At 45.8% G+C, this 25,281-nt stretch overlaps 2 protein-coding genes across 10 annotated transcripts in view; one reads left to right on the top strand and one right to left on the bottom strand.

Moving 5' to 3' along the window:
- The window catches only part of KCNMB4 (potassium calcium-activated channel subfamily M regulatory beta subunit 4), an 89,031-nt gene that overhangs the window by 49,829 nt on the left and 13,921 nt on the right, over nucleotides 1-25,281 (top strand). The window contains exons 5-6 of one of the 3 annotated variants that reach the window (XM_039500201.1): nucleotides 17,835-17,954; nucleotides 21,202-21,599. The exons of 1 other annotated variant lie outside the window; for it this stretch is intronic. The gene's annotated coding sequence lies outside the window, so the exon portion shown is untranslated. Of the gene's footprint in view, nucleotides 1-17,834; nucleotides 17,955-21,201; nucleotides 21,600-25,281 lie in introns of those variants that run through there. One more of the 3 variants, XM_039500202.1, reaches the window with a different exon arrangement.
- Nucleotides 9,316-25,281, bottom strand: part of PTPRB (protein tyrosine phosphatase receptor type B) — an 89,009-nt gene continuing 73,043 nt past the window's right edge. For all 7 annotated transcript variants that reach the window (XM_039500190.1, XM_039500191.1, XM_039500192.1 and 4 more), the window contains 7 exons: nucleotides 23,368-23,444; nucleotides 22,424-22,558; nucleotides 20,626-20,748; nucleotides 20,257-20,420; nucleotides 19,060-19,195; nucleotides 14,276-14,396; nucleotides 9,316-13,214 (listed from right to left, as the gene is read on the bottom strand). In XM_039500190.1, coding sequence (XP_039356124.1) covers nucleotides 13,192-13,214; nucleotides 14,276-14,396; nucleotides 19,060-19,195; nucleotides 20,257-20,420; nucleotides 20,626-20,748; nucleotides 22,424-22,558; nucleotides 23,368-23,444 — 779 coding nt within the window. In that variant the 3' untranslated portion in view covers nucleotides 9,316-13,191. The remainder of the gene's footprint in view (nucleotides 13,215-14,275; nucleotides 14,397-19,059; nucleotides 19,196-20,256; nucleotides 20,421-20,625; nucleotides 20,749-22,423; nucleotides 22,559-23,367; nucleotides 23,445-25,281) is intronic.

The following is a 25,281-nucleotide window of genomic DNA, read 5'->3' as shown; positions in this document are numbered from 1 at the left end:
ACAAGGTGTTTTAATGCTGACAGATACGGGCAACTGGTTTACGCTGGCTCACCTGCTGTTGTGCTCCCCAGTGGAACTATTCCAGTGCTTATACATGTAAAGAAAATCAGTCTAATGTCAAGAAGAGCTTAGAGTGGTGGGGGAAGAGGAACTCTTTTGTATGCAATATGGTACCAGTATTTAAAGGTCTATAGGCCTTCTCTGCAGAGAAGAAAACAAATGATAAGAGTAGTTACAATATATATTTATAAATTTATTCCTAATGAATTTCACCTTTATAAATTAAAAGGCCATGGAGGACCCAAGGAAGGGCTCACGAATTTACTGTCTCACCTTGAGATCTGTACTGTAGCTTCTCCCACTTCATATTATTTATCCTCACTTGCTGGGCCTTTCCCTGGCTTTCCAGACTTGCACATGGTTTGTCCTTTGGCTCAGTGATCTCTTGCTTTAAGAACCAATTTCCCTCTTTGTTATGACATCTGCCATGCCTTGGATGTCAGCATTGACTTCAAGCTTGGACCCTTGTTCTGTGCGGTCAGAACAAGATTTGCAACAGTACTCTGTGAAATGTGTCATTGATTATTCAGTTCTGAATATCAAGTTGGAGGCTAAAGGGCTATTTTCTCTAGCAGACAACCCTCACACAAACAGCCTTTAATAAGCAATTCATTCTGTGGCCGTATGCCAACCAGATTGGAGAGTGTGGCCTGCAATGAAACTTCAAAATACAACATTACTTTGTATAGCATCTTGCATACCATCTGGTTTCCAAAACACTTTCCTGAGTTGCATAATTTAATAATACAGTTAAGTAATAGAGAAGGAACGAAAATGAGGAGGTGTAGGTAAGGGAATGTTTGTCTGCTGTGTGTGTATATATGTATGTATATACCATTGTGAGTCAAGTTCTTCCCTTGGATGTGCATGCAAATGGATTTGAACTGGTGATCTAGCAGCAAAATAGGCCATAGCCCATTTATAATCCTCTGAGCCAGGGGTCCCCAATGCGGTGCCTGCAGGCACCATTGCACCCACGGGGGCATCTAAATGCACCCGTGTCCTGGCTGGCAGTCGAGCATTTGGCGGCATTTCGGCGGCAATGCCTCTCGATGACGCCGCTTGCCACCAACAAGCGACATCATCGAGAGGTGTCGCCACCGAAATTCAGCGGCATTTCAGCAGATGCTCAACCGCTGCCACGGTCCTTCGTCTGGTGCCTGCCAGACGAAAAGTTTGGGGACCACTGCTCTGAGCAATCCAGTCCTCCAAAAATATAGTTTCTAATCCGCAGTTTAAAATATCTTGGATCAGATTCCCAGATGTGTCAGAGTGTGGCTTGGGGTTGAGGGGCATACATGGCTTCACAACACCCTTTGGCCTCCCCAGTCCTTCCCCAATTTTCTTAACCTCTCATGTGTGGTGGTCTGGCTTGTAGTTCACAAGACATCTGCGTATTCTTTCCATAACCAATTGTCACTTGTATGCAATACCTTGCAATTCCTTCCTGCTTCACAGTCACCATTCTAATTAGCAAATACATGCAAATTAATGTGAGATCATTGCTCTTTTATTCAACTTGTATTTTTAAAATCTGCTATTTTCACTCTTTGCAGAAGGGGACAGTTTCCCCCCACTCCTCTGCGTCCATTTGCCATCATGTATTTATTATACCCTGGTATGTTCTATCTCTTTCCCCACTTTAAAAAGCGACAAAGAGTCCTGTGGCACCTTATAGACTAACAGACGTATTGGAGCATGAGCTTTCATGGGTGAATACCCACTTCATCAGACGCTCGTATTCACCCACGAAAGCTCATGTTCCAATATGTCTGTTAGTCTATAAGGTGCCACAGAACTCTTTGTCGCTTTTTACAGATCCAGACTAACACGGCTGCCCCTCTGATACTTTAACCCACTTTGTGTCTGTCTTGCCTATTTAAATTGTAAGCTCTGCAGGGCAGGGACCCTCTCTCACTATCTGTTTGTACATTGGCTAGCACAGTGGGGCCCCAATCTTTTTTGGGCGCCTACCATGCTACAAATAATAATATGTGTGTGCACAGTAGTTCTATACAATAGGGGACTTTTATACAATAGTCCCACTTTCTGGTTACCAATTAAGGGCTTGATCCTGCACCCACTAAAGTCAATGGCAGTTTTGCCATTCACTTCAATGGGAGGAGAGTCAGAGCTCAATTGCATATAGTCATTGGGGTTTTGTTGGTAATGCCAAAATCACAGCCAGTTCTGAGATTTCAGTAAGAACGCATTCTCCTTGGCCTTGGGTTGTATGTCACATATTATTTGTAATGGTTCATGCTTTTAGCTTAACTGTTTTGTTATGTTGTATTGACTGGTGAAGAAAGCGCAATCAAAATGTCAATTTAAATATTGTTCGTGGAGGTGCTTTGGGGCTTTACCCGTTGTCCTTTGCTTGCCTAACCTCTCCCATCCCTGTAGTTCACAGGCTGTCTTTAGTCTCACTGAGCTCCAAATGAGGTGTTGCGAACTATGAATAAAGTGCCAGAATTAGGCCCAAAATTTCCTGATTGTTGCACTTTTCCTCACGTGGTCCCTGATTCAACAAGGCATTTAAGCCTCGTCCCACTGAGGCAAATGGAAATACTCACATGTTTAAGAACTTGTTAAAACAAGGCTGTGGTGGGTTTTCTACTCTTCCTATTGCTGTTTCCAACACTGTAAAGAGTGAATATTGTTCCCGCCAAGTTAGGCCAGATGTTGAGAAATGCTGCACATCCTCAATTCTCATTTAAAAGTCAGGGGGAGTTGAGAGAACTCAACATCTGCTTGGATATTTTTAGTTCTCCCCAACCTTCCTTGCATGGATTCAATTTCTGTTAGCTCATTCACTAAACGTCTGATACTCAAAAAATCTTTTTCTCTCTTTTGACCTCGGGCGTCCTTCAGATATAGTGGTAAGCTAGCTGGCTGGTTGCATTTATCACATCTTGAGCCCATGTTCTCTCATGTTGTTTGATGCTTTCTACATTGAATTACATTCTTTGTTATCTCTGTGTTTCTTCATTTTTACTTAGTCTAAAATAACAATAGTGAAATCACTGTGACAGGCAATTAAAATGCCCTCAATTAACATGTGAACTTGTTTGTCTCTCTCTCTTATTTGCATTACATTTTCCTTCCCGAGCAGTGTGTGGCATTTGAGAAACTTTATTTTATTTTTCTGCATTTAATTATTTGTTAGTAATTACTTCTACAGTATAGCTCAGCTTACACTGAGGCGTATTCTGGTATCATTACTACACAGTATATGATATGTGTTTTTCTTCAGGAAGGTGTTGGCTTTCCCCTCTGTATTGCTACTAACCTTGCTCTTTTCAGATTACTCTAAAACCAAATTGCTTTTTCTGGCCACAATCCTGTTCCCATTAAAGTCAATGGATGTTTTGCCACATGGCCCGATGCTGCTCCCCCGGCGTCTGTTTTTAAAAGCTCTTCAGAAGATCTTCATATTTTTAATCTATTAAAAATTTCAATGTGAATTCTGCTATTGTAGCCCTACACCACAGCCCCCAGCTCTGTGAAAATGCAAGCAAATGCAACTGAAATATCAGCCATATGCCTCCTCCACTCGCTCCTTTTCGGATAGTCTCTCATACTGGCTCACTCTTAAAGCCATCCATTTTTGTTTCCTTTCATTGCTCTCTTCCTGCAGGCAGGGTCTTCCTAACAACTAGCTCACTTTTTTGAGTCTTCATAGTCTTGCACTGCTCCCACATCTGTTGAAAATCTTTGATGCTTACCAGCTGCAAGTGGGTAGGAAGGATGGCCAACAGGGCTGGTGCAACCACTAGGCAAACTAGGCGGTCGCCTAGGGCGCCAAGATTTGGGGGTGCCAAAACCCTCCAATTTTTTTTACAGCATTTCAGCCTCCCCCCCCCCCCCCCGCGCTTCCCCCGAGTGTCTCCCGGCCCCAGAAGCGTCCCTGCCTCTCTCCCACAGCTCCATGCTGCCTGGACTCTGCTCCTGACATCAACTGCTGCCGCAGGGTCCTAATGCCCCTCCATCACTGGTTGCAGGGCAGGCTGCCCTTACCCTGCCCTTCCCCCTCAGACCCTTCCCTTTTCCAGCGGGACCCTCCACCAGCCCAGGGCTCCACCCGCAGTCACCGCTTCTGCCCCCACACTGTGCAAGGGTCACCCTCAGTGAGGCTGCAGTGAGGGGCAGCAGCAGGGGAGGAAGTGCACATGTGATGGCAGCCCCCTCCCCAGCACCCACCACCGGGGAGACGAGGGGGTTTCCTGGACCTAAGAGGAGCCCTAGGAGCCGGTGCAGTGACAGTGGTGTGGGGTGAGTGTGCTACCAGGGTGGGGGGGAAAGTGGGGGACCCCTCCCCCAGAACTCACTGCTGCCGGCAGAGAGAGGGCTGGGCGGAGTCCTCCTCTCTGGCCCCATCCCTGGGGCAGCCTGCCTGCACCCCAAACTCATCCTCAGCCCTACCCCATCCGAGAGTCAACACCCCCAGCCAGAGCCCTCACCCCCCGCACCCCAACCCTCTGCCCAGCCCTGAGCTTCCTCCCACACCCCAAACCCCTCATCCCCAGCCCCCCTCCACAGTCCTCGCCCCTCCACCCTGCCCACTTCCCCCACACCCTCTCTGCCCCCAAACTGCCTACTAGAGCCTGCACCCCGACCCCTTGTCCCAGGCCTCCCTGCACCCAAACTGCCTCCCAGAGCCTTAGGCATCCCTGCCAGTATCTGGGTTTTAAGCCCTGTTATGCCTGCAGCAGGCCTAAGTCTGTGAGTGACCGCCATAGCAGCTGCCTGAAGTGCTTGGGGGAATCACACAAGTGTTGGATTTGTAAAAACTTTCGTCCGAGAATGCAGCAGGAGCGTGAGATTCATTTGAGGGCTCTCCTCATGGAGGCTGCGCTCCGCCCAGTGCAGGACTGCAGTCTCGGCAGGACTCTAGGCCCAGCACCTTGCCCCCCGTTTGTAGTGCACCCCTGGCACCGGGCTCAGTCTGGCACAGCTACCCCTCGCCAGTGCCCAAGAAGCAGTCAAAAAAGTGGGACTCCCTGGCACCAAGCAAAAAGGGTCAAAGGACATCGGACAAAGGACCTAGTTCAAGCCACCTGCCCACCCCAGAGAGACATGGGGGTTTCTCTCCCATTGGATCCACTAGTCTCCCCAGGGATCCACTGCTGACTCCCGGAAGTGGCACGGGAGCCAAACTCACTGTTGTGCGAATATGCAGGTGTAGGTTGTTGAAATTTGTCATAGTGATATTGTCACTTGTTGTATAATGGAGTATCCACCATTCTAATTTTATTAATAACAATAATTGGATATTCTAAAGGTAGAATAAAATGTAGTAGATTTTGTTATGAAAGAATGAAGGAAGGAATATACGTGACTAAAAAGGGTGTATTTTTTTAAAATAGTTTGAAAGTTTATAATAAGTGATGGTCAGGGCTGGGGGGGGAGGGAAGGGGGCGCAATGTGGAAGTTTCGCCTAAGGCACAAAATATCCTTGCACCGGCCCTGATGGCCAAGTAGCTAAACTAATGTAGACTAGGCTGCAGGGAAACCAGGTTCAATTCTTGTCAGCAGCTGACCAGCTGGCCTGACTTTGTAGGGACAGTCCTGATAGCCGGGCTTTGTCATATATAGGCCTCTGTTACCTCCTATCCCCATCCCCATTTTTCACACTTGCTGTCTGGCTACCTGAGGTCAGCCACAGATTCAGCTGAAGTTGAGTAAATCCCTTAAACAGTTTGGTGTTTAGCTACTGTAGTTCTACTGTGCAGGGAGGGGCAGGCTGCAGAGCGACAGCATGGGGAGCTCCTGTGTAGGTAGGTGCCTACATCTGTGCCAGTCAAATACCCCAGGAAGTTAAATTTCTGAGTGAGCATGTGCACCCTGCTGCCTGAAGCTTGACACCTGCCTAGCTTACACAGGACCCAGCAGGCGCCTACAGCTAGATAAACCCCCGAAGGGCCCGATGAGGTAGGCCTGCTCAGCGCATCTCCACTAGATCATGCCCTATACAGGAAGAGCCCTCGCCAACAGCCCATGGTTAGAACACTGCCCCAGAATATGGGGGTGACAGGTTCAAACATAGACAACTTGTGTTTCCCAATAGTGTGTGTGTGTGTGGGGAAGACAGGCACAATCGAACGGGAAGATGTATTACCACCCCATGTATCCTCTGTCCCACAACCCTCTCCCCCCCACACCCAGCCTGGCGCTGCCATGGTCTTCCTGCCCTATGTTACCTGCAGGGGGTGAAGGAGGCTCTGTCTTTCTCCTGCTGTGCCTCCCCCAGCCCATTGGGCCATTCTCCCTGGCAGCTGGGCCCGGGGGGGAGCAGGCCCGAGCGCCTTCTCAAGCGGCCGAAGCTGGCCACTCCATGTCGCTACTCTGTGCTGAACAGCCGCTGCCTGAGAGCGAGAGAGCTCTGCTGGAGAAGTGGCTCACGCCGGCCCAGCTGCCAGGGACAGGGGCCAAATGAGCCAGAAACATGCTGGGGGGGCAGACTGATTCGCTCACCCTGTCCCCGGCAGCCTGTCCCAGGTGGGGCAGGCCTGCTGCTGCCTCTCCAGCCTGGCTCTCTCAGGCAGCTGTGCTGCACAGGTGTGAGGAGTGACCTTCCAGCCTGGGCCCAGCTACCAGGGATGGGGCAAGTGTGCCGGGGTGGGGGTCCTTCCCTTCCCCTCCCATATTGCAGGCCAAGCAAAAAGCCCTCCTCATGAATCATCGCTGGGTTCACGTCCCTTCGCTACGTGAGCTGAGCAAGGGGCTTTAAGCCATGTTGGGGTGCTGGAACAATTTGTACAGCGAGGGTGCTGCGAGCCATTGAACCAAACTATAAACCCTCTGTGTGGTGGAAACCCCATCACGCCCGTGGGGGGTGGGGTGGGGTGGGGTGGGGTGGGGTGTGTGTGTGTGTGCGTGCGTGCGTGTGTGCGCGCACCCCCCCCTAGTACCAGCACCTATGCTGGGATATTCAGTTCATCTGCCTTGGCCCAATGCCCCTTTGAGTATGTTATAGAAAGTGAAATATCGTCAACAGGCAAAATACGAAAGCTCACCAGCTAGCCCAATGGTTAGTGCACTCAGCTGGAAGCCCTTCATGCAAGTCCCTGTACCACATCAGCCAGCCTTAGGATTTGAATGGTGGGCTTGCATATCATTGATGGGCACGCTAATCACAGGGCTATGGAACGGGGTGGGGGGGGGGCAGCGTTCACTGGAACTGAAGGGTTTTTTTCCCCATGAGTTAAAGTATGCAGCCGTACTTTAAATGAGGGCATTATAAAGGCTTCATTAGTAACATCTGACTCTCTTCGCTCTGCTGGTTGCTGACATACTGCCTTTGCCATGAAGAAGAGCAAGAAACAAGGTGTCTGACAGGCATGGCTGTGCCTAGGTTTGGTATACCAGCTGCCATAGACGACAATGACTAACCTAAACACAGGCCGAGTAGCGCAGAAAAGGGGTGAGAAACAGGCTACCTATCAAGCAGCCAGATCTGATGCCCAGGCTAGAAAGTGCTCCATCCTACCGCTAAAATCTAATATGCCCATGCTCTGGGGCTTGCATTTGATTTTGGTAATATTGTCTCTGTAGTTGCCATGTCTTGGGAAACCTACATTTTTAAAGGCCAGAAACAAAATGATATAGTCCTGCGGGGTCTTTTTCCAACAGGGATCTAGAGCAGCCCAGCTGTGCGCTAAAGGGCGGTGGCGTCCAGGGTCGGGCCTGCCATACGGCAGTGTCCGGGGTCGGAGCTACTGCCCAGCCCCCACATGCCAGCATCCGAGTTGGAGCTGCTGCCTGACCCTGCAAAGCAAAAGCCAGGATCGGAGCTGCCAGCCAGCCCCACATGGCAGGAGTCGGGGTTAGCGGCAAGGTTCAGGGTTGGGGCTGGCAGGCCCCACACGGTGGGGGTTGAGGTTGGTGGTGGGGTTAGGTCAGGGCTGCCATCCGGCCCCACACAACAGGGTCTGGGGTCCCTGCCTGCCGGCCTCACCACCAAAGCGCCACTTCTGGCCCCACTTTGTGGCGAGGTCTCTGGGCTAGGGGTGTGGGGCATAGCAGTGTATGTAGGAGGAGGATTGTCGGGGGAGGGGGGCGGTGGTTCTCAACCTGCAGCCCACAGTGATTAATAGGTTGAGACCCACTGATCTAGAGCAAGGTTAATCTTTATTCCGTTCTGCTACATAAGTGACGTTTGCCAAGCTCTGGAACATAGTGCCTTAGTGCTATTGGTTTGTAGATGTGTGTGGCTCAGCAGAGAGAGAGAGTGAGCGGTACATTCCGTATATCATACATAGAAGTTCTAGTTGACTTTTAGGCCTCACGACACATCACCTACGGCTACTGCTACCCTTGGCGCTGGGGAGCAGGGGTGCAACTCCCAGCTCACGTAGACATGCTCATGCTAGCGCTCACTGTTAAAATAGATGTTTAGCTGCAGTAGCCCAGGTAGCGGCGGCATGGGCTAGCCCCCATGACTGCATGCCCATGGCGGGGATCCAGGTGGGTTTGTACATGGGGGCTGCTAGCTCATGAAGCCGCTGCCAATGCTAGTGTGGCCACGCTGCTATTTTTAGTGAACTAGCTCAATGAGAGCGAGTCCAAGTCTGCCTATGAAAGCAGGAAATCACACCCCCTGCTTCGCATGTAGCAGTAGCTTTAGAGGCACTGGTGAATACCAAATGGTAGCCAAATGTCACTATTCCCTTCAAATAAACAGAACAGCCTGTTCTTAACAGCAAATTGCAACTACAGGCCAACACAGCTAAAATACTTGTTTGACTTACTTAGTAATATTAGGCCTGCAAGCAAAATAATGTCGTTAAAGGCAAAAAAGCTAGTTGTTAACTAGCATGGTTCAAATCTTGGCGTAAACTTATGTTGCTCCACTGCAGTCAATGAAGTGAGGCCCATTTACGTTAGCTGAGGATCTGTCCTAATTGGTACCGGTGCCTTGTGACATGTCTATAAAAGAGCAGACGCTCAAGCGCCTGAGCTACACTACAGCTGAAAAAATGACCTTTGGCTAAGAGATTGCACACTGGTTACTAACAGCCCAGAGAAAGGTATTTGGGAGGAAAAAGCAAGCACCACTCAATAGCATATGGTGTATGCACGTCTCTTGCTCGGACACAGTTGAGCAGAAAAAATTTAAGGCAACAGTTGTTGATTAATTTAATGTTCTCTGAAGACTGTCTCATTTAAAAATCAAACTCACTTATGACCTTTTCCCTAAACAGCAGGACAACACAAATCCATAATGCAAAAGCAGTCAAATAGAAGACAAGGACATGAGTTTAAATGAACTTTTATTCATGAACGATGTGTAAAATACACTCAAATATAGTTCCTTTGTAGACTGGAGTTAAAAATATAAAAGTATACATAACAAATACATAAATAAACCATAGTAGCGCAGTTCTGTGCTCACCTAGTGTTTGTTAGAAACACAAATATGAATAATTAAATAGAATATGAAAATGAATATTTTCTGCAGCCATTTTTCTGAAACGTTACCCAGGCACAGAATTTGCAATTTAAAAAGAATTGGTTAGCAATGTAAACTAGTGTGCCATTTGAGAACACTCTACAGTCAGCTACTTGCCTTGACTTACTATATGGTTTTAGCTTTCAAATTAAACAAACAAAAAAGCCAACCTGCAAATTACTCATCCAGCATTACTGATTCTATATACCACAGTTCCACACTAGTCCATAGTCATATGTATTTTCTGCTACAGTCATTCAACAAGACCAATCTTATCTAGTTCACTGATCTGCTAGGTCATGAGTAATAAGCTGCTTTTACTTTGGGCATCGTGCTGGCACAGGAATGTCACTACACCCGCTAGAAAGCGGATGGGCCCAGGACAACAGGCCACAGGGAGCCTGCTAGTGCAAAGTCATCTTAATTCCTCCGGGGACAACGGGGCCCAGAATGCAATGCTCAGAAGGTTGAGGCTGAGCACAGGGTCATCAACAAAATGATTGTCATTTTATGTTTCAGCCAATTCACACAACTAAATGTCCTTGAAGCATTGCCAGACAGGCAACTAATTGTATGCAATTGCGAGCCATACTAGTTATGGGTAGTGCATTGTGTACAAAGACATGCAGTTGCTGTAAACCAGACCTCAGTATTACACTTGAGTAGCTACAATCTATGGCTCTTGGACAAGTCACCACAGCTTACCCCCCTCCCCCCTTTCCCATTTGATAACTCTCAGACCATTACCACTCAGTTTAGGAATAGTAACTTTGAATTGTACTTGGTCTCACTTTGCTGTCTATTGTTTCTGCGCTTTGCTTTCCAAGGCACAGCATCAACTCCATGGCATACTGTGTAAGCTGACCACTAAGCCGCTCTTAGAGCTTTATGGGCACTACAGTTGAAGGGAAATTCTTTATGTAGCGGCCTAAGGAGTACTTTTTTGGCAGGCATTTATCAAGCACATTTAAGCCATATAAATAACTATAGCAGCAGATATAATTTTAAAAGTTGCACTTTCATGACATCTTCACAGTGTGTCTATTGCAATCATTTATTTCAATGACCTAGTTGTAATTTTAAAAAAAACCCTCTTCTCTAAATCTCTAGCTATGTTTTATGAAAGTTTTTGCTAACATAGGTAGTAGACCTTGCATTGGTATTGCACAGACTAAAACAATTCATCACAATTTTTATTAAATACCTGTCAATCAAAAAAATGGTTAACGAAGGGCCCAGTCCTGCAAATGATGATGCACGTAAGTGTCATTGCTCATGTAAATAGTTCCATTGCCATTAATTGGACTATTCACATGGAGGGGGGGTTTACAAGCTTGGGCCCCAACTGTGCAAATATTAGCTCAAGGGTTAACAACATCGAATGTTGCTTTTTAACTTTACCATTGGAACCCATCGAGAAGGGGATTCTTAGCCATACAAGATATAAAAATCTTCAGGTGAGGATTATTTTCCTTAACAGCTATCTTTCTTCAGTACTGCAGTTCCTTATAGTCCAGCCTTTTTGCTTTAACAGTTCCCTACCGGTTCTGGCATTCTACTTCAAGGCACAATAAATATAATTAATTATACTAACTGGTGGCTTGCACCAAAAATATTACAGCGCTTCTGCCATTTATTTGTTCTCAGTATAATTATACTGGCTCCACATGTATATGTCAGCTTATTAGCTAGCAGACAGAACGTGTGGGTGGGGGGGGGGTTCACCTTTGAAGCAAGAGGGCCACAGGCCAGGGAATCAAGGTCATTGTCACACAAAATTGTGCAAACAGTTAAAGCAGCCTAAAGCTTTTGAGCAGCTGTGAAACCTTGTATCAAGGGAGGTCTCTGGAGCAGCTGCAGGAAGGGTGTCTGGTAAGGAGTAGGGGGATGCCAGAGTGAGTGGAAAGGCACAAGCACTGTACGAATGGTCCTGTCTATCTAGAGTAATTTGGGTGACCTGCAGTGTTTGTGAGTAGAAATCCCTGCTTGTTCTGTGTTGGCCAAATGCACCCCGTCCGAGTGGAAAATTAGAGGAAAATTCTGCAAGGGCAGCCCTGGCGTTTTCCTCTGCTCTTCCATTGTCACTTTCATGGGTGTTTCTGCAGCAGGGAGGGACTAGCCCCAGCATGCAGAGGTGCAAAAAAGGCCTATATCCTTCTCTCTTCCTGAAACCTGGGGCACGGGTCCTTCTTCTTAACCCTAATACATGATTTTATTTTAATTTTGTGGAACAGGAGCTGTTTTCTCCTCACAGATGGGGCTCTCTTGAAGTGCTGGCTGGGACAGTATTAAGCTCTATGGGGGGTACTGACATGCCAAAGAACAGGGAATTTACAGCATCAGACCCTCATTTGAACCAGTTCTCCTCCAAACAGCTCTGCCCCTTCCTTTCAACAAAAATAGTCTAAGTTTTTGTCTTGTGGCAGGCCAAGCTTTCGCCAGATAACCTGTGTGGGAGGAGATCGGAAGGCAGGCCGAACTACCAAGCCTTTCCTTTCTCCTTTGAAAAGGATTGTTCTTTAAACAAAGTTTTCATTATATTTTAATAGTGAACAGTCCCTTTCCTGTTAATTCAAAGTGAGTTTTTTTTTTAAACAGAAAGAAACAAATGCTATTGATGGGAGTGGTCAGATTACAGTATCTTCAAGGGAAAAGTGATCTCTAATAAAGAGCAATGGCATCTTAAATGCCACTATTACTGTGAAAGCTGTTTCCATCTTTGGCATCTGTAAATCTGTATATTCCTGAGAGGTTTATACTGATGTTATCTAACCCAGCCTACTCTTTAAACACTCTAGATAATGACTTTTGTTTTAAAGAGTGATAAAAATTGCCAGGTTTTGCAGCCTCACGGAAGTAAGTCTCTGCATGTCAGTCCGGGTGAATGCATGTGTAATTTATTTATTGTCTTTGGCTGCTGTATGCATGCATTTATGTAGTCATACAGGTCAAATCTAAATCTGACCTCCCATCAGAGTAAAAGAAGAGTTCTATTAAACTTCAAGGCAACATATGTTAATATTTTTCCACTAACATTCAGATTACAGTGAAACAGTTGCTCATAGTGAAGTGGATGTTTTCTTATTTGGATGTTAATGAGCTTTTGGTACATTGCAGTGCCCTGGCATTGTGGATTTCATCCATTCTGAACAAATCACAAGCAATCAGCAATCAATTTAAAGTTTAGAATTCCCATGTAGGACTACTATCCTTTACCTAATGTGTATCTTATTTCATCTTGTGACCACTGAGTCAGCTAAAAAGGCTGGCTATCCTTAATGGATTTTCTTGTGTATTAAGTGCCAATACATAACCTACTCCAAATTCAGCAGTTCTTTTTGACACACAGTTTAAAATAGTTTATGTAGAAAAGTTCCTAAAAACTTTAGTATGGAAAAATAGTATTATCTGATGCTTAATATTAATATAAACATTATAGAAAAATACATATTTACATAACACCAAAATACAATTATATACAATAATATCTATTACACTTAAATTATATATTTTTTTAAAAAATCACCAGACCAATAAATTATACACAGCTTCAATAGAAATGTCTGGCGCCTCTCTAGTGCATGAAACACACACACACACACACACGCACACGCACACGCACACAGACACACGCACACACTTAACAGATCTGAGCACAAAAGCAGGTGTCTGTTACATTCTTAGTGTCTCGAATAAACAGCATCTGAAAGCAAGGAAAACGGATTAGAAAAATCACCAGTCTGTTTTATTTTCATCTTTAGCAGATGAATATGGTGTGTGGGGAAGTGGCGGAGCACCAGCACTGTCTAGCAATTGGTATGACAAGAGTGAGGCACTGAGCAAGTTCCCACTCACAGCTCTGCCATTACACTTCAGTCATGAGTTGTACAACTCCTGTTATTTCAGTCTTTGGCCTCTCACACGTAGAGGTGGGAGTTAGATCACCAAATTCTTTTCCATTTGAGAAAGGAGCCAGGCTTTGAAGATAGGTCATCAACAATGGAAAGCAAATGGCACGTATTATTGTTAAAAATCACTTGTGTTGCACTGGAAATACACATGGTGTTTCATGAACATAAAACATTTTCTCTCTCCCAACAAGCTTCTAAGTAAAATGGACCAGACAAATGTGAGATGTGAGGTAAGCATGTGCAAGGGAAACCAGGGACAGCTGGTGAAGTGAAGGAGGAAACAAATATTTCTGGGTGGAGTGAATTTTAATGAGGAGGAGAGAGGCTTGGAGGCTGTTCCTATCATAGGGGACAGCTTAATAGTGTGTGAGATAGCAAGAGCGTGAAAGAAAGCTAAAGGGCGTAGTAAGTGACGGCACTGGGAGGTGTATAAGAAGTGAGGGGGTGGTGTAGGAGGAAATGAGATCAGAGACATAGGTGTGGAAGTGAAGCTTGGATTTAATGGGGAAGCCAATGGAGAGGCGAATGAGATGGCCAGAGTGACAAGAGAGGAAGACAACTGTAGCACCAGCATTTTGGATAGAGGGGAAGGGAGAAGAGGTGAGAAGAGTAGGGTGACCAGAGGTCCCGATTTTATAGGGACAGTCCCAATTTTTGGGTCTTTTTCTTATATAGGCTCCTATTACCCCCCACCCAGTCCCGATTTTTCACATCTGCTGTCTGGTCACCCTAGAGAAGAGAGCAAGTCTGACAGGAGGTTAAAATAACCCAGGCAAGAGATAATGCAATATGTCCCTGGTTTTTAAATTGTGAATCTGAAACGCTTTATAATTCATAACTTTGTCCTACCTACCTCTGTGATACTCTGGATTCACATTTTCATATATTGGAAACAAGGGATTTTCTTGTTCACTGCGTAGCTTTCTTGCTCTTAACACGTCTCTCACACACTGATGTAAATAGACATACTGACACTAGAAAAGAGGGAGGGAAGTGTCAGAAATGAGTGAAATCTGCAAAGGAGTAAGAGAGGCTTACACTCAGATGCCATTGAATGGTAAAACATGGAGTGTTTTGCAACACCTTTGTTCCACGGGAGATAAAAAGCCATGTCAGTTGTTATGGGAATGTGATCTTTTTCATAAGATTTTTATTTGAGCGGGTTTGGAAAATTCTCCAATGAAAATTTTTTCCACTGGAAAACAGCATTTTGTTGAAACTGAAAATTCCCATAGGACCATGTCGATATCAACAACACTTCTTTTCAAAAAGAAATAATAAAAAAAAACTTTCTAAAAATGTCAAAATGTTCTGTTTAGACAAATTTGGAATGGAATGTTTCAATTTTTCCAAATCAAAATGGACTTTTAGTTTTGAAATAGCTTTTATTTCATACTGTTAAAATAATGAAAAAATTAAAATATTGAAATCAAAATGAAATGTTTCCATTGACTTAAAACTTGAATTTTTTTCAAAATTTTTGATTCCTGGGAAATTTCAGAATTATTTAATTTCATTCTGATTCAGAACTAAACACATTTGGAAATAGCAGAAATTCCTGTGACATGGAAATTCTGGGTTCTGCACAACTGATCTTTATAGCAGCTTTCCAGTTTACTGTTGCTACCAGTGCAAACCATTAAGCCTCATGTGACATAATGAAGCAAGCCCTAGTCAAGTATGTTTTTCTACGTTCCTGATAACAAGAGTAGGATGTACTCAGGGCTACTTCCATGCTTGGCAGGGAAGTGCAGTTAGGCCCTGTTTATACTGGACAAGGAAAGCCTGTGGGATCCTTTTCTAACAAATTATATTTAAATGTGGATGTTTTTTACCAGAAAGAGTCAATGTTCTTTCCCTTGCCAGTGCTGACAGGACTTAAATTTGGTATAAACTCAGGGCCGGTGCAAGGACATTTCACGCCCTAGGCAAAACTTCCACCTTGCACCCCCCCCGCCCCCGCCCTGAGGCGCCCCCCTTGCGGCACCCCCCCACCCCAGCTCACCCCTGCTCCATGCACGAGCACCCCGAGCCTAAGCTGATTGGCGCCGCAAGCCTGGGAGGCGGGAGAAGTGAAGCGGCTATGGCGTGCTTGGGGAGGAGGCGGGGCAGGGGTGAGCTGGGGCGGGGAGTTCCCCTGCGTGCCGCCTCTCCCCCTTACTTGCCACAGGCAGCCGTCCCCGCAGTCCCCTGCCCCAGCTCCCTCCACCTAAATGCCGGCGGTGACCGGGGCGGCTGAAGATCCAGCCGCCGCGGTCGCCACCAAAGAAAATGGTGCCCCCCCACAAATGCCAGTGCCCTAGGCAACCGCCTAGGTCGTCTAAATGGTTGCACCGGCCCTGTATAAACTGGTTTATTAGACTATGATATTGACTGTGATGTCCCTGGTTTTCCAGAAAGGTTAGCCCTTGTCTGTGTAGGCCAAGTGAACTGGGTTGTCTCCTTTCTAAGGACAGTATTTGAATAGTTTACTAGAAAGGAGCTAAGATGTTGTTTTGACCAGTATGGACAGGGCCTAACTGATATGATCTGCTATTCACCCAGGTTACCTTTGCTTATGCATAAAATGCTAACGCCCCACGCCTGGCCGTTCTCTCAGAGCAATGACCACTGGAACACTAGCATTACATGACAAATGTATTATAGTACCCATAGACATTAGCGAACACCTCCTCATACTAAGGCTCTTGCTTCTAATTTTATTTTGCCTTAGAGGTATCATTTCCCCAGGGAACACAATTTTTTTTCAACAATTCCTCTTCATTGGCATAATAGTTGATCTGTACTTTTTTCTCTACTGTCCTCTCTCTCGGAAAATTACGAAACCTGCTGTCATGCACATACGGCTGCTGTCTCCAGGGAACAGAATTCTGCACCCCACCCACCTATTCAGTGGAAATCTGGCCAGGGCACAGCATCTTCAGTTAGCAGATACTGCTAAGGGCTCATGCCGTGCATGAAATGGGGCAGTGATTCCCTGCCAGTTAGACAGCTGTGCAGACTGCTCCCTATCGTGCTAGCCAATATTATTTCATTGTTTCCTTGTGCTCTCCTGTTGTCTCTTGTCTGGGGTTTACACTCTATGTCTCAGGCAGGGGCTGTCTTTTCATTCTGGGACCGTACATTGTGAAGCACAATGGGACCCTGCTCCAAGACTGGAGCTCCGAGGTGCAGGGGCAGCAAGTTATATGGGCCCGTGGTGCCCGTGCTCGAGCAAATCTAGGGCATGGGGGCTCAGCTCTACCAATGTTTGGGGCTGGGTCTCTCCCCTGACCCTGTGTGTGCCTCCCCCGGAGTGTCCCTGCCTGCACCCTGGGCAGCAGGCGGCTGCCCTGCCGCTCTGTGCTGCGCTCCCTCGCCGGCCGCTGCTGGCCACAAAAGGGAGCAGCACAAGCGGCAGCGGCTGAGGAGGAGGGGAAGAGGCACACACGTGAAGGCAGCCCTCCCTTTCCCCCACCCCCGGCAGCCACCACAGGGGAGACAAGGGGGCTTCCTGGACCTGAGAGGGGCCCAGTCCCTAGGAACAGGTGCAGTGATGGTGCCGGGTGAGCGTGCTACTGGGTAGAAGAGAGAGGGCCCCCTCCCCTGGAGCTCACTGCTGCCGGTGGGGAGTGGGCTGCGGGGACTGTGGAGTCTTCCTCTCTGGCCCCAGTCCCGGGGCAGCCTGACTGCACCCCAAACTCCTCATCCCCAGCCTCACCCCCACCCCAGAGCCTGCACCCCCAGCCAGAGCCCTCACCCCCTCGCACCCCAACCCTCTGCCCTAGCCCTGAGCCCCTCCCACATCCCAAACCTGTCATCCCCCCCCCCACATTGTGCAATATAGGGAAACTCTTAAATGCTTACTGTTTCCAGTCCATTTTTACATTATTTTAAAATATATATATCAGCTTACAAGGCAGGTGTTGGGGGGGGGCAGGACTTGGATGCGTTCTGGGCACCACCAAGAATGATACAAACTTGCTGCCCCTGACAAGGTGCTACTTCAATATAAATAATAGAGTGACCACTTCCATCTGCCCACCCTCCTCATCCTGGGCTCTCCCAAATTAATAGGTGAAAATAAAACCTTTTGAGACAAATACAGAAGTGGATTTTGGAAGTTCTTCTAATGAAGCCATGAGTCATGAATCTGGTTCATTCCAGATACCTCAGGTTCAGTGGAGCCTGGAACTCCAGCACTTCCCAAAATAGTTTACTAAACACAACCCTTGTAGTAGTTACCTTCACCCCAGAATTAGGGGATACCTTCAATACAGGAAGAAGCACCAAGAGAAGGAGAAAATCATTTATAAAAGGTTTGTTAGAACTTCTTTTTGTGTTGGATGCGCTCCTTGGACTGGGAAGGGAAGGGATCAGAATATTAATCTGGGCTCAGTTCAGTTTTCATTTTTGCTACAATTTTACCCCAGGATTGTTCTGAGGATTCTCACTGTTTGCTGTATTGAGGCTGCTACTTCAGGAGCTCGGGTGGGACTCGAGCCATCACTGCAAGGGTTCGGGATAAGATGGAAGAGGTGGTGGTAGCTGTGGTGAGTTGTTTCCACAGCTATATGAGTTCTCCACACTCCTGTCAGACATTTTACCTGGGTATGGCATTTGATTGGGACTTTATGCCAGGCCAACACCGAAGATCCACAACCAGGAAACTTCTGGGAAACTCTGACTTTGTACTAACTAGAACTCTTCAGTGATTAAGATAGCACTGAAATAAAATTCAGTGTCTCATGCCCATGTGCGGCTTTTGCAGACATCGGCAAACTTAGCCACCCATAACATAACCTCTGAATTGCCACAAAGAGCTACACTCGTCTCAGGCTGCACAGCCCAGTAAACTCACTCCGATTTCTCTATTAACACGTTCCACAGAGACAATGTACAAGCTGCTTCCATTACTCTCTGTTATTAAATTAGTCCCTAAGTGTTTAGCCACCATTCTCTGAAAGTCATTTTCCTGCACTTTTAAAAGCATAAAAGACCTGCTTATCCTGTGCTAACCGAATAGATTCAGTCCCTTCTGCATAATGTGTTAGGAAAAGATTGATCTTTCTTCCCAATAGCATAATGAAAGATGGACATGTCAGCCCAGTAAGTACAAGGACACCACACAGCTGCAAGGTCAGAGTGCTACAGTTTTAAAATAATAAACACTTGAGTAATTATCTCCATCCTCCATTGTTTTCTCCCTTTATGTCCGCCTAGCTATCCATCTTAGTGCCCATCTCCAATGTACTTAAATGCTTATGTTCCTTCTCCCAATATATTTATCTAACTCAGTAACTCCAGTGCAATGTGCTGTTAAAGGTCTGCTGCATTACATTCATGGGGATGACTGCAGTTCAGTGGTGGGAGAAGTGATCCCTATTTCTAAGATTTGTATAGAGCTTGATATGTAAGGGCCTGATGTAACTCCATGGAAGACAATGGAAAAAAAATCCCACTAGCTTCAGCAGGAATTAGATCAGCTTCTAAGTGCTATAGTACCTGTTAACTATCTTACAGTGGTGCCACATGGCTTAATTTATGAACAGTTGTGAAGTGCTTTGAGATCCTCAGATGAAACACTCTCTGTGTTCAAACTATTATTAGTATATGAATGATGAAGATGTGCCGTTCTGTGCCACATCCAAAGCTTACCTCTGTCTGAACCATGTGAACCCTGTGAAGTCTTAGATCATGCACTGCTCCATAAATATCCACTGAGTCCTTAGAGTCTAGTTGCTGAAGGATTCGATCCAATGCAATGAATGTGCCTGTCCTACCAACACCAGCACTGCAAAGAGATGGAAAATACAAACCCACTAGGTCAAAGCTCTCGCCATCTTTACATTTCACTCATGCAAGGAACAGATTTGCATTGCTATAGATCCATCATGGTCTTTAGGTTAACTGCACTATACAAGTGACAGCTCTAGGATTTCAGATGGTAATAGTTTACAGTGGAGCTAGATTTTTCGTTTGGAGTCACAGAAGAGCTAGTTGTGATATCTCCTGTTCGTCACTATGGATCAAGTTAGGCTGACAGTTCAATATATCCAAATCTGTTTGTAAGGAGCCTTTAAAGCTCTTTTCTTTCTAGAGATGAACCAGCAGATTCAGACTATGACCTTGAATATGGACCCAAATGTTGCAGTTAACCTACAAAGCTTTACATTTTGGGGTGAGGTTCTTTGGCCTGTGTTATGCAGGAGGTCAGACTAGAATCATAGATTATTAGGGTTGGAAGGGACCTCAGGAGATCATCTAGTCCAATCCGCTGCTCAAAGCAGGACCAATCCCCAAATCGCCCCCTCAAGGATTGGACTCACAACCCTGGGTTTAGCAGGCCAATGCTCAAACCACTGAGCTCTCCCTCCCTCCATGGTAACAATGGTCCCTTCTGGCCTTAAACATCTATGAAGATCTGGACACATATTTGCAGCTCAGATTTACCCCTAGTTACATGTTTTCTTAATTAAAGAGAGGTAATGAGACTTTGGGCCAGAGCCAGCAGTGCAAAAGAGACTTAAAAATCTGCCAGAAGGCAGCAGCTGAGGGTCCCCCTGGAATAGCAGGTGTGTCAGGGACAGTGCTCTAGTGGTCCTATCTGGAGGCATGACCTCCTAAGAACTGTTATTCACTGCCACTAGTTGGGCACCCAGCATCTCCCAGGATGAGGGCATATGTGTCAAACACTATTCTGGACCACCTAGCGCATAGTCTGTCGATTAAAGCCTGTGGCTATCCTATAGAAATTTAAGCAAAAGTTACCTCCTGACAGACACCAACAATAGAGATCTTTTAAATATATTTTATAAACTTCCTGAACCAATGACATCCTGCTTTCATTTATACCTGCAGTGCAGAATGGTTGGTCCGGTGTCTGGAGTCCTGTTGATATAATCCCTTACAGTTCTTACAAACTGGATCAGGGACTGGGTGGTTTCTGGAACTCCATGGTCTGGCCATACTGTGTAATGAAAGTGACGAATGAGCCTCTTTGAGTCAAGCTGCTCTTCCTGTCAGATCACAGAAATGTGGATAATCAGAACAGTTAAGAGGCAGATGTTCTAACACACCACGTCTTTGTAATGAACATCATGTTCTGTTACAGCTGCCACTAGGGAGTAGGTCACTGGAGAGCAATCAGGATGTGTGAGGTTTAACCATTCTAAGTTTTCCTAACAGATTTTTTTAAAATAAAATAAAATAAAATAAACATACACTACAAATTTTAAACTCCCTTATTGTCCATTCCGGAAGCACTGACTCAGACAGCATCTCAACTATCAGGTCTCCATAATACAAGGAATCCTGGTCCAGGGGCCAGTAATGATCGCACTTCACCTGTATGGACAAAGGAAAGAGTGTTTCAATAATAACAAAAGCTGGAGCCAACCTGTCATATTTAAACAACTTCCTATCTGCTCAATTTTTGCACATGGTTCCTAACTGTTCCCACTTCTAGGGAGGCAAGAAGCAGTCACGCATCAGTAGATGGACAATTAAGGCAGCTAAAATAATCCATATGCACATGTAGTCAACAAAGGACCAAAACACATGCTTAACTAAGTATGCAAGGGGTCCCATTGAGTTCGGTATTGCTTAAGTACTTTGCTATGTCAGGGCCTAAACAGAAAAAAGCATTTCTACATACACTTATGATTGCTTTTACTCTTTAGACTATGTCTAAAGCAGAGGCTGATCTGGGCTGATTCAGTGAACCAGTACTTTTTCCTGGAGTGTGCTAGAATCTACCATTTTATTTAAAAAAAATAATAATAATTAACTCTTTTTTAGTTGCTAAAGACAACCTTACATCTTACATGATCAGAGTATGAACCAATTCAGTGATATCTACCCGAGTCTGAAGACAGCCTGAAACAACAGCTCTGAAAGAAGCATGCATTGTCTTTATTCATGACAAGGATATCTTAATTATAAAGCCTAATGTTTGCAATTTAAATGTCAACACTGTTAACTATTTTACTGTTGATCAAAGCACATGAAAACAGGAGGGATGATCATATTAAGAAGATCAGCTGTGAGTAGACTATTGTTTTGACAACTCAAGAAGATGGAGTTGGACCACTACTTCCCACACTTCCCCCAATTCAATCTCTGGTTTAAAGAGTGATTGGGAATGCAGGGAGGCTGCTCTGGCTTTTATTTAAAAAAAATAAAATGCAATGGACTTGGATGTAACCATTACCTTTGTTTGTCTATATGGGGGCATCAGGGAAGGAAAGAATATTTATGGTTTTCCCAGTTTAGTCACTTGCCTCTGTACCATACATAGAAGATGTTTTTATGGTGGCACCATAAGTTTTATGTCATGGACAGTGAAATAAGTACGTGTAAGGCCCAGAGGAGTTTCATAATTGTAATATACTAACCTTAAATAAATAGACCATGAAGTGCATGTAATGCATGGCACTTATGTCATGATCTTTATTGATTTCCACCTTTGTACTCCCATATCCCAACCCTTTGTACATTGTCATCCCTTGCAACATTATGTCTCCCCACTGGTATTGAAAAGCCCTTATCTAAATAGTCGCACTGAAGTCACTCACTGTGATTATAGTTGCAGAATTAGGCCCCTAGAGATTGCAACTCTGTTATATTTACCCCAGAAGTGCCATGGGTGCTTCGGATACTGTGTTTGTGCTGTGGGTTCTATTCTTAGCTCTCTCACTGACCCACTGTGTCACCTTGGATTAGTCACTTCACCTCTTTGTGCCTCTATTTCCCCACATATCCTTTTTCTGTCTTGTCTATTTAGACCACAAGGGCATGCAGGCACCTAACTCCTACTGAAATCAAAGAGATTTAGGTGCCTAAATAGCTTAAAAAACCTGGTTCTAAGCTCGTAGGGGCAGGCATTGTCTCTTACTACGTGTCACTGCCTAACATAATGGGACTTTGATCTCAGCCGATGTCTGTGGGTGTTAGTGGCATACAAATAATAAATACAAAATTTAAAAATAGTAATGAATAAGCAAGAAACTTCACTACTCACTCGGCCCTTCTCGACACACTGGGTTACCATGACAATATTGTGAACGTTCTGTTCCCATGCCATCTTCCAGAAATCATCTTTGGTGCCAGGCAAAGGGCCTTGAGTTGCAATGTATTCCCTGCGAAAATTATTGCCCTACAAATTCAGGAAATTCCAATTAGTTTCTATAATGCCAGAGAAACAGACCTTATAGCAACTGCAAACAAACCACCACTGTTGTGGCATCAACATCTTCACTGCAGCTACCGCTTGAAAACTAAAGGACACCCTAAACTCTGGAAGCAGAAGGTTGGTGGGAGCAGGGAGGAGGAAGCGAAAGTGCCAGTGTATTTAAGTATTGCTGGAAGGTATTTATTAGAATTAGTCAGAGATTTTTCATCTTTCTGTTGTGTTCAGCACTGCCCTAGGCATTTTGAACCACTGTTTTTTTTTGTTTGTTTTGTTTTGCTGTTTGCTGTTAATTAACTGAGCTCTGGATTGAAATCTGGCTCATTAGGGCTCTGCTATTATCAATCATAATTCCCTGGCAAAGGGCACAATTGTAATCTCAGCCAATTTCACCATAATACAAGGTGCAAACACTTTCAGGATGAAATACACGTCTGGAAGTATGATCTCAGAGATAGCTGTGCTTATTGCAGAAATTATATAAAAACAGTGACCTTTCAGAAGTTGTCCTTGGCCAATTATAACAATCTTATATGACTATAGCAATCCAGGGAAGTGGTTTTAAGAGCTGACTGAATCAGTCTCAGTTATCTGTATGGCAATCAGACATGGCCTTTCAGCACACACACAAAAACAGTTCTCAGACTTTTAGTTAAAACCAGTGAACATATGAAAGGAGGGAGCCCTAAGAATCTAGCTGCATGTTAAATTTCATAGGAAGGTGAAATTACCATTGGAGAGACAAGGACTATAAAAAACACCACTGAGCCACTTACTGGTATGTAGCTTGCATTAATATAATCTGAGCAAGGATCATCATCTACGTTGGAAAGCTTCACTCTCGACGTATCATCTGGGAAGAAATGTATTACAAGAGGTTTATGCCCAGGTCTTTCACATAAATGGAAATGTGCCCATGTAAAAATACCAACTGCACTTTCATGGTCACAGTTGGAAGGCTTGTTTGCAAATGACAGCCACCCACATTTGTACAACACCTTTCACCAGGGCGGGTCCAAGGCACATTGTGGCCGATGAGTGAGATTGTATGCAAGGAACTAGAACCGCAAAGGTCCATAGGCGCGTAACTGCCTCATTCGGCACCTAAGTCCACAATGTAGGTGCCACTGGCATGCTCAAAACTACCGCTAAGCTCCTGCCTACCCCGGTAAGTGTCTACGTTTCCTATGGTGGGCATGTGCAAAGCTGCCTAACAGCTGATACCACCCCACAGCTAACAGACTGCTCAGAACTGTTGCTCAAGCTGAAGCTCCAAAACAGGATTCTCCAACTAGTGGTTTCCCCACCGATCTCGCGTGTGGGACCCGACCCCAGAGATGTTGGGGCACACCTTCAGGATCAGCCATCACACAAACAAGAGTGTGAGCGTCTATCCCCGAGAGCAGTGGCCAGAGTATTCACTTGGGATGCAGGAGATCAAGGTTTAAGTCCCTCCTCCAATTATTTATACTAAGTTGAAAGCTCCAACAGGAGAGATAGAGAGAGATCCACCCACAATACACAATGCCCTGTGGGCTAGGGACTCTCCTTGGATGTGGGATTTGTGGGTTCAAGTCCTGGTTTCAAATCTGAGTGGAGATTTGAAAACAGGTCTCCCACATTCCAAGTGAGTGCTATAAACACAGGGCTATTGGCTACAGTGGGATGGGTTTCTCTTGTCTTTCAGGAGAATGGTCTGGGCTTCATCTGCTAGGGCATGGGCTTACCCAGCTGAGGTGCCTAATGTCAGGAGAGGATTCATGGTGGAGAATTCTGAGCGGAGGGAGCTGCCTCCCTCTGGCCTGTCAGGTAAGTAGAGGCCCAGACCAATGGGAGCAGATGCCTAAGTACCTTTGTGAATCTGGGCCCTAAGTCCTGTCTCCTTCCTTTTGCATGACACTGATGGTTTCACAGGCTCCCTGGTTGAGTGCCTACCTCCCCTCATGCATTGATGGGGAGCCTAGATGTCTCACTCAGAATGGAGAGCTGGGCAGGGCACCTAGTGGTTAGGCACTGCAATGCCTAAGTACCTTTGTGGATTTAGCCCAGGGAGACTTCACCCCATTTTTCCACAGGTGAGCGCAATCCCATTGCAGAGCACAAGCCTCTTCCCTGGCTGTGCTCTGGTGGATGCCAGCTACTTGAAAGAGGTAGGGAGTTAAGGTAATGGTGGGACTGTGGCTGCATCCCTCTTTGCCCCTGATGGCAGGGCCAGCTATGCATGGAGGACAGCACACTTGACAGAACTTCACTGTGCAGTCCCCTGGGAAAATGCTGGGTGACTGAGCAAGACAGCATGTCTCCTGAGTCTCTGGCTGCAGAGTTGCCCGTCCAGGGCAGACTGATACATAAAGGTACCAGAGCACCATACACACTTTGGGTACTTCTACACGGCAGTCGGGTGGGTACTTCCCAGCACAGGTAGACAGACAAGTGCAACTCTGCTTGAGCTAGCGTGCTACAAATACAAACCCTCCCAGACCTACTGGGTATGTACATGGGTGGGTAGCCTGAGCCACCATTCATGCTACCCCCAGCGACAGTGCTATTTTAAGCTCAGAAACTAGCATATGTCTGTCTATCTGAGCTGGGAAGCACCCTCCAAGCTGCAGTTAGACATACCCACAGCGGGATCCCATCACCACTACTGAAATACAGCCACCTCTGGATAAAACATGGCAACTAACCAC

The sequence above is a fragment of the Mauremys reevesii genome, linkage group 1 (assembly GCF_016161935.1).
Source record: "Mauremys reevesii isolate NIE-2019 linkage group 1, ASM1616193v1, whole genome shotgun sequence".
NCBI classification, from domain to species: Eukaryota; Metazoa; Chordata; order Testudines; family Geoemydidae; genus Mauremys; species Mauremys reevesii.
This window is presented reverse-complemented; position numbering and strand designations above follow the sequence as displayed.